This window comes from Phallusia mammillata, chromosome 8, assembly GCF_965637545.1.
Source record: "Phallusia mammillata chromosome 8, kaPhaMamm4.hap1.1, whole genome shotgun sequence".
Classification (NCBI taxonomy): Eukaryota; Metazoa; Chordata; class Ascidiacea; order Phlebobranchia; family Ascidiidae; genus Phallusia; species Phallusia mammillata.
The window spans coordinates 9,959,339-9,974,560 of NC_137259.1; the positions used below are offsets into that span (position 1 = coordinate 9,959,339).

Sequence of the window (15,222 nt, forward strand, 5' to 3'; positions counted from 1 at the left end):
ATACGAAACACCTTCATCAGGGTAATGACATAAATTGCAAACACAAGTATTTATAAAGCGAAAAGGGCGGCGAAACACACATACAAAAAAGGGGGGCGGTGGTAACAAACGCAGTGCGCACCAATGGTCGAGTGATAACGCCTGGCTCAATGTAACTTGTTTATTTTTTGACAAATAACCCAGAGAAACAATACAGTTTTTGTATTGTGTGCTATTAAAAAATGTGTCATAAGGTCATTATCAGTCATTCGGATTTCGTACAGCTAGAGGTTATTCTGCACTGTTTGCTACTACTTTTGTAAATATATGACCATAGGCGCCGAGTTTTACAAAAAATCAAGGTGGCGAATGTAAAATATGACGTCACTTTATGTGACGTCACTAATGAGTGCAATCACAAGAACTGAAAGCCTCAACAAACTTCCCACAGAATTCAAAATTCGTCATAATTTAGAAAAAAAACGGTATGTTTAAATTTATATTTAGTTGGAAATTGCCACACGTTGCTGTAATGTTTGTCATTGGCTTAGCAACGTTCAAAGAATGTTTCGTCAAGTTGTTGCTGTTTTATATCCTGAGATAACCATTTATTACACCACATTTGCGTTGTACACAACAATGACCAAACATTCACTGGCAGACTAAGTATGTTGCTGTTGTAAGCCACCTTTTGTGGTTATTTCGCCGGTACGCTTGTTTAAAAGCAAAAGTGTTACTAATTTTATTTTCTTCATTTGACGATACCGCTACGAACAACCCAAAATATCCACGGTGGCCGCCACCGTGCGATAGAAAACCAAGGTGGCGGCTCCACCCCGCCACCGCCTACTCGGTGCCTATGTATATGACAGTATAATAATTTATAAAAAAATTTAACAAAACCAAGTTTCGTTTGATGCTTTCTAGTAGTATGTCCTTAAGAATCTACAAAATACCAAAACAATTTTTTATTCAATTCCCATAAACATGTGTGTTTCGGGGACCTATTTGTTTTTGCATGGAAAAACAATCATGTTTGTAGATTAAATGGTGTGTATAGCAAACAGGTAAACAGGACATAGAGAATAAAAACTGGAAATATATGGAAAAGCCACCTTTCTAGTTGTATTTTGGTTCAAAAATGTTGCAAACACTCAGTTATGTTTCTATTTTGTACTGCATGTATTGTTTGCAGGCAAACTCTGTCTATTTCTCGTCAACTTGGAGACAGTGCTTTTGAGGCACAAGCATGTTATAGTCTTGGTTCCACATACACATTGTTGGGAGATGATAAGCGAGCCATTGAGTATCATTTAAGGCATAAACAAATAGCAAAACAACTGAATGACCGGTAGGTGGAAACTACAGTTTAAGATATGTGTATAGTTAACTCACAATATGCATAGTTTTTACAGTTTGTATTGCCTTCCATTTTTTGATGCAGCCAATGTCTGTTTTTGTTGGTTTTGCTACTATGCCACAATGTACAGTAGTTTATGCGATTGTCTGATTTCTTGCTATAGTAATCCCCATGTGTCTTCAGTTTGTATACTAGATTGCATATGTAACCACATATTTTGTACACATTCGGCAACCCTTTGTGGTTGAATAGAAAGATAAATGTGTTATTGGGGAACCAAGGTGGAAAAACTATGTCATTCAACTGTCATTCGGCTAGACTACTGTAAAGCAAGAGGCTACTGCAGGTCATCGTATATGTTTGGGAAGCAATGTTAAGCTGAGATCAATTTGTTTTGCCTTTATCACAACATGGCTTCTTAATTTATCCATGTCTGTAATCATATCTGGGTTTTCTGCAATTTTTACTTGTTTCAAAACAGGCATTCAACAACAATTTCTAGGATAAAATATCAGATTGTTTTTTTCCCATTTCTTACTGCTTTTGTAATATACATATAATTATAACAGTTAATAAAATATTCCTTTGAGGGATTGATTGTTGTGTTTTATCCTGTAGCCCCACTATTTACCCCTAAAATAGGTAAAATTGTAAACAATTGATAAAATTATGGGTCCCCTTCCCGGAAGGTATACGCAACGTTTTTTTTTTCACACGCGCATCACAATCAAAAAGTTTCTGTGCATTTAGTTGTACAAACATTGACAATTTGTAATGCTTGACGTTACAGGCTTATTAGTATCGGGCGCACCACAAATGAAAGTTCTGCAATTATGTTAATTTTGTAGTCATCAATACACATGATTTAGGTCTGCTATCTTGTGTCCAATGGTCACAACTCTAAACAATACCTGTTGAAAACAATACATATTGTTTTTACAATAAATTGCTAGCGTTTTGCGCCAGCATAGCAAGTGATATGCAACCCTATGTTTTAGGTTACAAATAACCAAACGGTGTTCGTGTACCACCGGTTGGGAAACGCTGCTCTAAAACGAATAATAATTAAAAAGATTGGACCTAATTAAATAAAATTACCGGCATACCTGGCGTTTCCACTTTCATTATCTCGGATAATTTATTTAATTATACTCGATGTTTGCTTGAATACGTTTTTTAGTGTTTTTTTTTTTCAAACCTGACAAAATTCTTGCGTCGAGTGCGCATCTTATGGACTTCCGACCCTCTCTGGGGACTTGGCTTGCGAAGCACTGTCTAAGCAGTGAACATATACTGTGTTTGCAAGTCCTGATATGTGTAGCAACACTTGTTTTTGTAAATATCTGCATTGTCTGAAGCGTAACACATGTGGCTTAACTTGGTTTTGGGTTATTATGGGTCCCCTTCCCTGAAGGAGACGCATCTTGATTTCACTCATTTTTTTCTTCTTTTTTTTCCCTGGTGAAGTTTGTCCATGCACTTTTGGCATGAAATCTTTGGTGAATTCGGATGAAACTTTTACAGATGGTAGATATAGTAATGCAGATGTGCCATTTGCTTTGTTTGACTGGATAACCCCTATATTTACCCCGCTGGACCCCGAAGTGTAAAACGTTTTTGTATGTTGCTGCGCACCACAAACGAAAGATTTCTGTGGTGTTATGGTATAATAAAGGCACCAGTAGATATGGAACTTGTGTTTGTGCATTACTTGGTGGACATTTCCGCGCATGCCAGTCAGAGGGGTATTAACAGCCTTATGGCGTCACACGCATTGAGGAATGTTGCTGATAACACCTCTAGTGGTCAGAATGTTAAACATTGTTCGATTTGGATAAAATTTTCCATGATCGTTAATTGGGTCATCATGGTTTCATATTTTATACTTTTGGGTGTTAAACCCCATCAGTTACCCCACTGACCCTAAAATGGGTGAGTTTTTTAAACAGTGTCAGAATTTAGTGAAATTTGAAAAACTTGCAAAATTTGTCATTTATAGGTGTCCATTATTGTGTTTAACCCTGTAACCCCAATATTCACCCCTCTAGCCCCCTACAAAGGGTGAATTTTTAAAACATTGTCCGAATTCGATAAAATTTTGACAGCTTATAGAGTGTGCTATTTATGGTTGTTGTTTGTTATGTTCAACCTTATCGCCCCAACATTTACCCCACTAGCCCCCCAAAATGGGTCCATTTTTTAAACAATGCATGAACTAAATGAAATTTGGACAGTTTAGACCAGTGGTTCTTAACCTTTTTATAGCGGCCGAACCCCTACGATATTCTTCAACCTTTGGTCGAACTCCAGGTTTTTTACCCATTTTGTTTGGTGGGTCATAATTAGTTTTTGTTTAAACGTAGTGGCAACAGTTACTGTTTGTCATTTTGTTAAATTCTGACATCATAATACAAGCAACTTGTTTCAGGATTGCTTTAATTCCGGCAATTTTTAGTTTTTTCCCCAAATGAAGCATTGTATTTTTAGCATCTGTACACTAACATGAAAAAGATAAAGTAATAAGTTTTTGCTGCCAACAAAATTTCGTTGTTTTTCTGCTTACGAACAACGCGAACAATGCTCTTTGTTACGTCAAAAAAAGAAAAGAAAACCTTAGTGCAGGGTTGCACAACCCTTTTGCTAGGACGGCTGCGTCGCAGGTTCTTATTTTACCAACGGCCTTGGTTGATATCATGTATTTACCATCTAATAGCGCCCAAAAAGCCCAGATTAATTTCTAGCTCGGTGCATAGATTGAGCTGCACAGCGAGGAGATCAGTCTTAAGTGTTTATGATTTCACAATCTATATTGTGATGCTTGTGATACCTGTTTTGTTCGCATTGTTGGCACACAATAGGCATACAAAAAGTCTGACACATATGGTTATTAGGCTGGTAATACTCTTTTTAGTACCACAAAAACTGTTTAGAGCAGTTTAAAACACCCCTGCCTAAGTTTAACCTTCCAGTGTTTTGATATTGAGCAAATACAAATTGCCGTTTTTAGCGACTATAGACCCTAAAATTTGACAAAAACGAGTATTTGTATTGTACTTCAAAAAGACCTTCGTCGAACCCCTGGGGTTCGATCGAACACCGGTTAAGAACCAATGGTTTAGACTCTAAACTTTAAAGTGTACCATTTGTAGGTGTTGCTTGTTCTGTTAAACTCTTTAGTACCTATCATTTACTCCACTAGACCCCTACAGTCAAGTGCAATTCACCATTAATAGGAGCTGATTGTTGTCTTTTGGCTTATTTTCTCACTATTTAACACTTTTTTCTCAGATAGTCATAAAATAGAAAAACCTTAATAAATGTATGAATGGAATGAATTTAAATAGTTTGTACTCCATAAAGCATATTTATTTATACACAGTATCGATCATTGTGTTTGACGTAACAATGCCAAACTTTCTCATTCTTATCTCTTAAAATGCAGTATTTACAACTTTGCATGTGTGGGGACCCATGAGTTTCTGCTTGCAGAAACAACTAAGGTTATAAAAGACAGTGAATGATATGGGGCCCCAATATAAAATAAGTGTCGGCGGTAAATATATGTTAAGAAATAGGTCACAGTGTATGTGCTAAGCCACACTTCTAGTTTTAACGGTTTGAGGAATATGCCACTTTGAGATGTCATTTGTTAAATTTTGCCCTGGAGCACACCATTAGCTGCTTAAAATAAATAAATTTTACAAACTAAGACTGGATGGCCAGACCCCTATGCGGCGACGACGTGGCCTCGAAATTGCAGTATGTCTCGTTATCGAACAGCACAGTTAAATATATGAACCATTTGTTTGTAATCAATCATTGTTTCATAGAACTGTGTACCTACAAATGGTTGTCTGTGTCTTTTTCTATTTCATGCATATCAGAAAAAATACATGTTTTGAGGTTTGGGTCATGAGGTGTTCATAAAACTCAGATTTGGGTCACGGTCAAAAAAGTTTGAGAACCACTGTCATAGAGCATGATTATTTAAGCACAATATTAATTACCCTGTTTCAACCCATGGCACCAAACTTTAACATGGTTATCTCATGAAATGTATTATTTATAACTTTGCATGTGTAGAAGACCCATGAGTTTTTGCTTGCAGAAACAGAAATAGGTTTAAAAATGATGGCTATTACTGGACCCAATATAAAATAAGTGTAGGGAATATATATATGTTTTTAAATAAGCCGTGGTGTATGTGCAATTGCAATATGTCCTAAGCCGCCCTTACAGTTTTTTTAGTTTTTTTCACCCAGCAAATAAGTATTTGTAAAAATACAGTGATGAAAGTTTTTGGTAGGTGACAGTTTTTGACATTTGCAGGCTGAATAATGCAGTTTTTTCCCGTTTTATGGGTCACCTTCCTTGAAGGAGACACATATTGTTTTTGTCCATATTTTTTTCTGTCTAACACTGGTTTGTTTCATGCGTTTGCAGGATATTAGTAAAACTTTGTATAAAAGGCGAGGTCTGGAACCCCCCATCCAGACAATGTTGGAAAAGTTATTCTTTCTTGTTTTAGTATTGGCGTGGGTCGGGCATGTTGGCTGCTTAGCAATTCATACATATCATTGGGATTTCATGACAAGGCCCTTGAATGTGTTAGGGAGCAGTTGGAAATTTCAACTGAAGTAAGTTAATGTAAATTTGTAAAAAAATGCAGTTTGATGCAAAAAACAGAAAATAAGTAGGAATTGACACATGTAATTTGTTTCTATTTGTTCTTCTTGGTTTTACGTTTTGCAGTTGATGGATGATGCCGGTAAATCAGTGGCAGAACGAAACCTAAGAAACCTAGTAAACATGATTCATGAAAGCAACATGTCTTCGGATGTTGATTTACCAAGAGTCAGGCGGGCCAGCATGGAAAATATGGAACTTTTAAAACTTACACCGCAACAAGTGAGCACAGAGGTTTGTGAATCATAACTTTAATTACCTCCAAAGAGGTCAAGAACAAAATGTCTGTAGACAAAAAGTCATGGCAGTGAAACATGTTGTAAATTTACGACATCCACACTTTTCGGATATATTACAAAGCCAACAAAACATAAAAAACAAAGACAATTTTAAACATGTAGACTGACACTTTCGTGCCCAATAATTAGTTGAAATTAAAGAAACTATTTGTTTTGCTTGTTTGTTTTTGATCAAATTTTGTAACACTAATTTAGACTGCAAAGAAAAAAGAGAAACAGGAGAGGACTTTTTCACACATACCAATAAAGTTATTTCCAGAGGCTACACAGGTAGGCATATTTATGGGTCCCCTTCCCTGAAGGGGACACATTTTGTTTTTGTCTATATATATTTTTTTCTTTTTTCTTTTTTTCTTTTTTTCTTTATTTCTTTTTTTCTTTCTAACGCGGGTTTGTTCCCATGTTTTCGTCAAGAAACAATGGTTCAAACTTTTTCAAATTTACACACATTATAGATATTGGTCTAAAGATTGTCCATGTGAATTTTAAACCCGTTTGATCGCTAGGTTCACCCACAGCCCCCCAAAACATGAATTTTTTAAAATGGCTATTCTTGCTAAAGTACTTCATTTTGGAGTTATATGTTGTTTGGTGCAATATAAGAATTTTGTACCTTAAAAAAAGATTTACCCATTTTCACCCCTTAACCCCAAAAATATTCGTTTCTGTCTAACGCTGGTTTGTTAAGTGCGTTTGGTCAAAAAAGAGTGCTTTAAATGTATTCAAATTTGCACAGATGTTAGTTATTGCTCCAGCGGTTCACCCACAGGCCCCCAAAACGAAAAAAATTAAAAACGGCTGTACTGACCCAAGTACATAATCTGAGGGTTTCATGCTTTGTTGGTTGGTGCAATGTAAGCTATTGTAAAGAATTTTGTAACTTTTTATTGGATTCACCCATGTCTACCCCTTAAACCCCAAAATAATAAGTAAGGCCAGAAATACAAGCCCCAATGTACTGAAATGTTAAACAATTGTTTGCAGTAGGTTATTCGTTTCGTATTTAAAAATTTGCCTTAATCGGCCAAATAGTTACTTTTACAGTCCATAACATGTGTACACAGTCAGTCAGATAGAAGTCTCAAATCTCAAGGTAGTAATTCAATTGTTTACGATTAATGCGGGTGAATACAGCGGGAGTGCTCAGAATTCACTCGTTTACGATTAAGACGGGTGAATGCAGCGGGAGTGCTCAGCTTGACGTCCGGACGGACGTTTTACAAGACAGTCGTGTTGGTGATTACAAATCAGCTGTTTTTGCGCAGCCATGCTATGTCGTTTTATTAAGTTATCAAGCTCATTTTCAGTTTTGGAAAATTTTGTTTAAAAACTGACCTTGAACGACAATATCAAGGTCAAAGCATGAGATTAAATTGAAAGTATTTATCCTGTTCTTGTTTACTGTTTTTTGTAATTATATGACAATAATGATGCAAAAAGAATACGGACAAATCTTTCAAAATTGGGTTAAGGCTAAGTTGGTTAAGTTTTTCCTTAAGAATCTAAAAATAACCAGGATGTTTGTTTACCATAAATCCGCACAAACGCGCGTGTGGGGACCCATTCGTTTTTGCTTGCAAAAACAATCATATGTGTAGATCAAATAATGTGCATAGTAAACTGGTAAATATCTAACAATGATTGTGCCCTATTTTTACTGTTACCAAATCACATATGCATATGTGTGGGGACCCATTAGATTATGCTTGCAGAAACAAATATGTTATGAAGTGCCAGGAAAAAGATAGGGACCCAATGAAATGCAGGTGCCAAATATATATCCATTATAAATATAGTAAATGGTAAATGTGATACATCGTTTAATATGATGCAGTATATATAAACTGGCAATATATATATAGGAAAACCACTATTCTAGTTATTAAACTGAATTTGATCCTCCTGAAATTTAACCCCGAATGACCCAGCGGTTCACCCACAGACCCCCAAAACGTAAAATTTTTAAATGCTGGTTTGTAAGGCTCGTTTGGTTCAGAAAGAATGCTTCAAATTAATTCAAATTTGGAAGATGTTAGCTATTGATCCAAATTTGATCCTCCTAAAGTTTGACCTCGAGTGACCCAGCGGTTCACCCACAGGCCCTCAAAATGTAAACTTTTTAAAACGGCTGTACTAACCTAAGTACATGATCTAGTAGTTTCATGCTTGGTTGGTTGGTGCAATGTAAGATATTCTTTACATCCCTTTAACCCCGAAATAGTCGGTTTAAGTTTTTCCAGTCCCTTAGGTCAGAAATGCAAGCCCGTTATATGTGCTAAAAGGTAAAATTTTAAGAAAAAAAGTTGTTTGCAGTGGGTTTACTAATTTAGTGTTCAACATATTGGCTCAATATGTTGGCTCAAGGTTCACCCACAGGCCCCCCAAAACGTAATTTTTTAAAAACAGCTATACTGACTAAAGTACAGCATCTTGGGGTTTCATGCTTTGTTGTTTGGTGCAATGGGGGGTTTTTTAAAGAATTTTGTATACTTTTTTCGGATTCACCCTTTAAACCCTGAAATGTTTGGTTTTAGTTTTAGGCCAGAAATACAAGCCCTATGGTGCAGAAATATTTAAAAAATTTAACAATTGTTTAAGCAGGGTATTCGTTTAGTATTTAAAATTTTTCCAGTTACCTTTACAACCCATAAAATATGTCCCAAGGGAGGAATTCACTGGTTTCCGATTAAGGTGGCAGAGCGGAAGTGCTCAGCTTGACGTCTGGACAGACGTTTTATGAGACAGTCGTTTGGGTGATTAGAAATCAGCTGTTTATTGTGCAGCAATGCTGTGTCGTTTTATTGAGTTGTCACACACATTTTCAGTTTTGGTGAAGGTTTTACACCTAAGACGTAATTTAAACTCGATAAACGTACTTCGGTTTCGTTTATGTCAGACAAAACGTCGTTGATCAACATAAATATGAAAAAATAAACTTAACTTTTTCGAATGCTGCGATAAATGGTTTTTAAATTCTCGTTGTCAGCTTGGCCATCGCATAACCACGGGTCACTAAAGGTCAATTTGTAGGCATTACAACACAGTTAAAAAAAATTCGTCATAACGTATCTTCTTTATTTTTGACAAATCAATTCAAGAATTAGTACTTAAGTTATGTATAAATTAGGCTAAACGGTATTGTTGAACACTAAGGACTGCATGCCATTAAAAACAGTGTCAAAAGGTCATTAAACGGTTGTTTTTGCGAAACAAAGTTAAGTGAAAAACAAGTTGTTATGTATACCTTTGTAGCAAACGACTTTTTTTTATACAGGGTCTAATGCAGAGGTTCCCAACCTTTTTACGATCTCGTACCACTAGGACGCTCTGTACTGCCACGCGTACCACTTCTTGCAGAACAACTAATTTGATCGAAATATATTTTATTCAGAAGAAGAATAGTGGCCTACTAAAATAACACTAAAGTACAACAACTAAATATAACGAGATTTTTGTGTTTGTTTACTGTCCGCCTATTGGTTGATACGCGGTGTAAATTTGCTAACAGCGCATCGAAAGTCATTTCCAGGCGCACCTAGTTTTTGTGAAAAAACGGAAGCTTCTCGCGTACCACCTGAAAAACCTCTGCGTACCACTAGTGGTACGCGTACCACAGGTTGGGAACCCCTGGTCTAATGTAACAGTAAAGGCTTTCTAGTAAAATTTGTGTTTAAAAACTGAACTTGAACGACGATATCAAGGTCAAAGCAAGAGATTAAATTGAAAGTAATTTCCCTGTTCTTTTTTCACCGATTTTTTGTAATTATATGACAATAATAATGCAAAAAGAATACGGACAAAACCATTTAAAGTTAAGTTAATGCTTTGTAAAAAATTCGTCCTTAAGAATCTAAAAATAACCGCAACATAGGTTTACCGTAAATCCGCACAAACATGCGTGTGGGGACTCATTCGTTTTTGCTTGCAAAAACAATCATATATGTAGATCAAATTGTGTATAGTATAGTAAATTGATAAATATCGCATAGAATATATAAAATGGAAGTATATCAGAAAGCCACTTTTCTAGTGTTATTAGGGTATACGTATTTTGTTACGTGCCAGGCACAATTTATGCCTTCTGCAGTTACCAACTTGAGTGCATTCGTGACATTGCGCAACTTAACATGAAGGTTATAGCTTCAGAAAGGCGTTCAGTTCTTTATAAATTGGTCCAGATTTTTTAGCAGCGATTTTAGTCGTTTTGAACCAGAAAACGAATTAGGCAACGGGACAATTTAATGGCAGTTTGACATGTGAATTACATTTTCAGTCTTGTGCGGTCTAGGACATTTTTGTGGGAAATTTTCCAAACAGACCTATCATTAGGGAAATTCTCAAAATAAAACGTTTGGACCCTCTCTAAATTTCTGGATGAACCCCTGGGTAAAGAATATATAAAATGAAAGTATGTTGGAAAGCCACCTTTCTAGTATTAATAATTATGGCAAAAGGTGTCTGTGGTAAATAGTTTATATAGGACAATGAATATATAAATGGACTGTATACAGCATTGTCACCTTTATAGTTTGAATGCAATTTTGTATGTTTGTAGCTTTAATAACAATCAGAAGAATATGTTAAATGAAAAACATAACCACATTTTATGCAATACAATGTATTGCAAAATTGATTAAAAATGCAGTTCAATTTGTTGGTGACCACTGAGAATGTAAGCTATTGTAAAAAAAAATGTAACCTGTTTTTCTTTATGGACCATTGTTATGGAGAGCTTTGGCTGTGAAACATATGAATGTAGTGCAAATAACTCTAGCTAATAATTTGAATGGAACTCAAATTGATGATTTTCAAACCTATATCTCGTTGCAGTAAAATTGTAACTTACATTTCTTGCAGTGTAACAGCATGCATGATGACAAGCAAGAAAGCTCAGCAGAGAATAGTGGAGGTCATACTTTTCCTGTTCTAAGTGCCAACAATATAGAAGTTAACCTCAACTGCAGCAATGTAAGTTCTTGTTTAGCTTTTATGATCTGGTAATTATGGGTCACCTTCCCTGAAGGGGACACATATTGTTGTTGTCCGTATTTTTTTCTTTTTTGTGTCATACGCTGGATTGTTACCTGCGTTTGTTCAAGAAAGAGTGCTTCAGATTTATTTAAATTTGGACAGATGTTAGTTATTGATCCTCCTGAAGTTTGACCTCGAACGACCAAGTCCCAAAATGATTTTTTTCAAAAACGGCTGTACTAACTAAAGTACATAATCTGGTAGTTTCATGCTTTGTTGGTTGGTGCAATGTAAGGTAAACTAAAGAATTTTCTTCAGTTTGACTAAAGAAAACAAAACTTTTTATTGAATTCACCCATTTTCACCCTTTAAACCCCAAAATAATCGCTTTAGTTTGACGCCAGAAATACAAGCCCTATGGTGCAGAAATTTTTGAAAATGTTAACAGTTGCTTGAGCCGGCTATTCGTGTAGTATTTAAAAAAATTCCAGTTACCTTTACAGCCCATAATATGTGTACACTATCAGTCAGATATAAGTCCCAAGGGAGTAATTCACTGGTATACGATTAAGGCGGCAGAGCAGGAGTGCTCAGCTTGACGTCCGGACAGACATTTTACAGGACAGTCGTTTCGGTGATTAAAAATCAGCTGTTTTTGCGCAGCAATTTCACTTCGTTTTATTAAGTTATTACGTGCATTTTCAGTTTTGGCAAAGGTTTCGCATTCAAGACATAATTTAAACTTGATAAACTTGCTTCGGTTTCGTTTATGTCAGGCAATGCGTTGTTGATTAACATAAAAGTGAAAAAAAAACTTTACGAAAGCCATGATGAATGGTCTTTTAATTCTCGTTGTCAGCTTGGCCCCCGCATCAACACGGGTCACTAAAGGTCACAAACACAGTTAAGAGTTTTTTGTCATAGCGTAGTGTCTAATACAACAGTTAAGGCTTTCTAGGAAAATTTGTGTTTAAAAACTGACCTTGAACGACAATATCAAGGTGAAAGCAAGAGATTGCGAAAGAAAGTATTTTTCCAATTCTTTTTTACCATCTTTTTTTGTAATTATATGACAATAATGATGCAAAAAAATAAGGACAAAAACTTTTAAAGTTGAGGTAATGCCTTGTGAAAAATGTTTCCTTAAGAATCTAAAAGTAACTACAACATTTGTTTACCGTAAATCCGCTTAAACACACATCTGGGGACCCATTCAAAAACAATCATATGTGTAGATCAGGGGTGCCCAACCCCGATCGACTGGTCGATCTCAAACTGATATCAAATCGACCGCTAGGGATGCAGAAAATAATATAAAATATATAGTTGAACATGTTTTTTTGAAGGAAGGTCCCTGTACACAGATGACCTTATTATAAGAATTAATTATCGGATTATCCCTATATGTTTACACTACAAATACTCAAAAGGCTCATTGTTATGTCACAAAAGAATAGTTGCAGTGGTAATTGTTACTTTGTACTGGTAGTTGCTCTCTTTTTTTCAATTAAATGATTGTTTTGGTCAAAACTTTTTCTCAATATTGTATTTTAAAGATAATAGTATTAGATCAAGTTTAAATAGCGCTCATGCACTGTAAAACAAATCATTACCAAACGATGATAAACTGAAAAGCTGGGTTGGGAAAAATGCTAGTTAATTATCCTTGCTAATCAACGTATTTTATTATATTGCTAATTTGTATTGGAACAGTAGATCCTGAGAGTTATCATTCCTCAAAAGTCGATCTTGAGTCAAAAAAGGTTGGGAACCCCTTTTGTAGATTAAATGTGTATAGTAAACTGGTAAATAGGATATAGAATATATCAAATGGAAGTATATCAGAAAGCCACTTTTCTAGTGATAAATTTACTGTTGCATACTGTTAAGTCTCGGTGCATTGCAACAAAAATGTCAAAAACTTGGATCAGTTAGAAAATAACAATTTTAAGTAAAATGACCCCACAGGCCCCCAAAACATAATTAGAAAAGCGTAGTTGAGAACCATTTTACGTCATATCGTAACTTTTTTACTTTTGACAAATCAATTAAAGATTCAATACTTCATTCTGTAATAAAACTGTAAAGGTTTTCTAGGAAGATATGTTGTTAAAAACTGACCTTAAACGACGATATCAAGGTCAAAGCAAGAGATGTTTTTTTTCTTTCTTTTTTACTGTGTTTGTAATTATATGATAATAAAAGTTAGGTTTATGCTTTCTAATAATTTGTCCTGAAGAATCTAAAAATAACCACAACATTTGTTTACCGTAAATCCACACAAACACGCATGTGGGGACCCATTCGTTTTTATTTGCAAAAGCAATCATATGTGTAGATCAAATGATGTGTATAGCAAATTGGTAAATAGGATATAGAAAATATAAAATGGAAATATATTAGAAAGTCACATTTCTAGTTTCTATTTTTGCCTTGTTTTTATCCCCAAAAATCTTGTTCGAAGCAGTGATAGTTAGGGTGTTTCTTGATTATTGTGGATACTGATACAAGAATACAGAGCGGTACATAGTTGTTCTGGGGAATAAAAGAATTCCACTTATAGTGCGACTAGCATAGTCTTATTTTTTGTAAAAATGTCCAATAAACCTTATATACTGTATTTTAGCTTATGGAGAAACATTGCTTTGTTGCCTAATTCTATTCAAAACTTAAATGATTCATATCATCATTCTGGTTTAATCCCTACAAAAAATATATTTGACCAATGCACTGCTTTCCATTAAATGTAGCTGATCAAATAAAAAAAAAGGAATCGTTTTGGAGCTATCTTAGAGAAACCTTTTTCTGTGTTACATGAAATATTTGTTGTGTTGAACTCCAAATGAAAAATAGAGATCAATACAGATACCTCTCCAGAGTCTACACAATTCATTATAATCTGAGATTATGCGATGCAAATCTGATTAGCACTGCATTGCAATCTGTTGCTTACATACTTGCAGTCTTAAATGTAGGTTTGAATCTATATGGAAAAAGGTTGGATTTCATTTTGAGTCTGTTGTCAGGGAAACGAAAAATTTTTTGATCTGCTTACTCGGCTGCAGTGCCGAAGAATGGACGACCAGAGAGCTGAGATGCATGGGGCTGAAGAAGCTTTGCTCAACCTTCCAGAGTTTTTGCAGCAAGAGCAAAACATTATAGTTCAAGAAGTGCCATTGCCAGATGATGTGGTTGTACAGAATGATGGTATGTCTACCTTGTGATTTTATTATTGTATGAAATGTTCATCATGGGCCAGGGCACACGTGATGATTTTACTAAGTTTGTTTGTTTGTTTTGTATTCTTTTTGGTCTTCCCAAAGTTTGTCTAACTCAGGGTTTCCTAACCTGTGGTACGCGTACCACTAGTGGTACGCGAAGGTTTTTCAGGTGGTACGCGAGTAGCTTCCGTTTTTGCTTTTTTTCACAAAAGCCTGGTTTCCTCACAACTTTATATTTTGTTTACAGTAAACAAAAACAAAAATCTCATTCAATTCAGTTGTGGTGCTTTAGTGTTATTTTATTAGGCCAATATTATTCTTCTGAATAAAATATGATTCGATCAAATTAGTTGTTCTGCAAGAAGTGGTACGCGTGGCAGTACAGAGCGTCTAAGTGGTACGAGATCGTAAAAAGGTTGGGAACCCCTGGTCTAACTTGTTTAGCCATGGATTTGGATAAAACTAACACAGATAAAAGATATAGTTATGTAGGTGTGTGGTCTGTTTTGTTTGTCTTGATAACCCCAGCATTTACCCTCCTAGCCCCCTAAAATAAGTGATTTTTTAACGTGTCAGAATTAGCTAAAATTTAGATAGCTTGAAATTTAGATATACCATTTTGTGTTCAACACTGTAGCCCCAACATTTACCCAACTAGGCCCCTTCTGTTGCTGGGCACCACAAACAAAGGTTTCTGTGGTTTAAT

The 15,222-nt window shown here is 35.5% G+C and overlaps 1 protein-coding gene across 4 annotated transcripts in view; it reads left to right on the top strand.

Moving 5' to 3' along the window:
• Positions 1–15,222, top strand: part of LOC145205319 (G-protein-signaling modulator 2-like) — a 47,916-nt gene that overhangs the window by 26,417 nt on the left and 6,277 nt on the right. For 3 of the 4 annotated variants that reach the window (XM_080078005.1, XM_080078007.1, XM_080078009.1), the window contains exons 7-12: positions 1,175–1,330; positions 5,868–5,976; positions 6,092–6,259; positions 6,520–6,594; positions 11,182–11,292; positions 14,322–14,502. In XM_080078005.1, coding sequence (XP_079934131.1) covers positions 1,175–1,330; positions 5,868–5,976; positions 6,092–6,259; positions 6,520–6,594; positions 11,182–11,292; positions 14,322–14,502 — 800 coding nt within the window. The remainder of the gene's footprint in view (positions 1–1,174; positions 1,331–5,867; positions 5,977–6,091; positions 6,260–6,519; positions 6,595–11,181; positions 11,293–14,321; positions 14,503–15,222) is intronic. The other variant, XM_080078008.1, reaches the window with a different exon arrangement.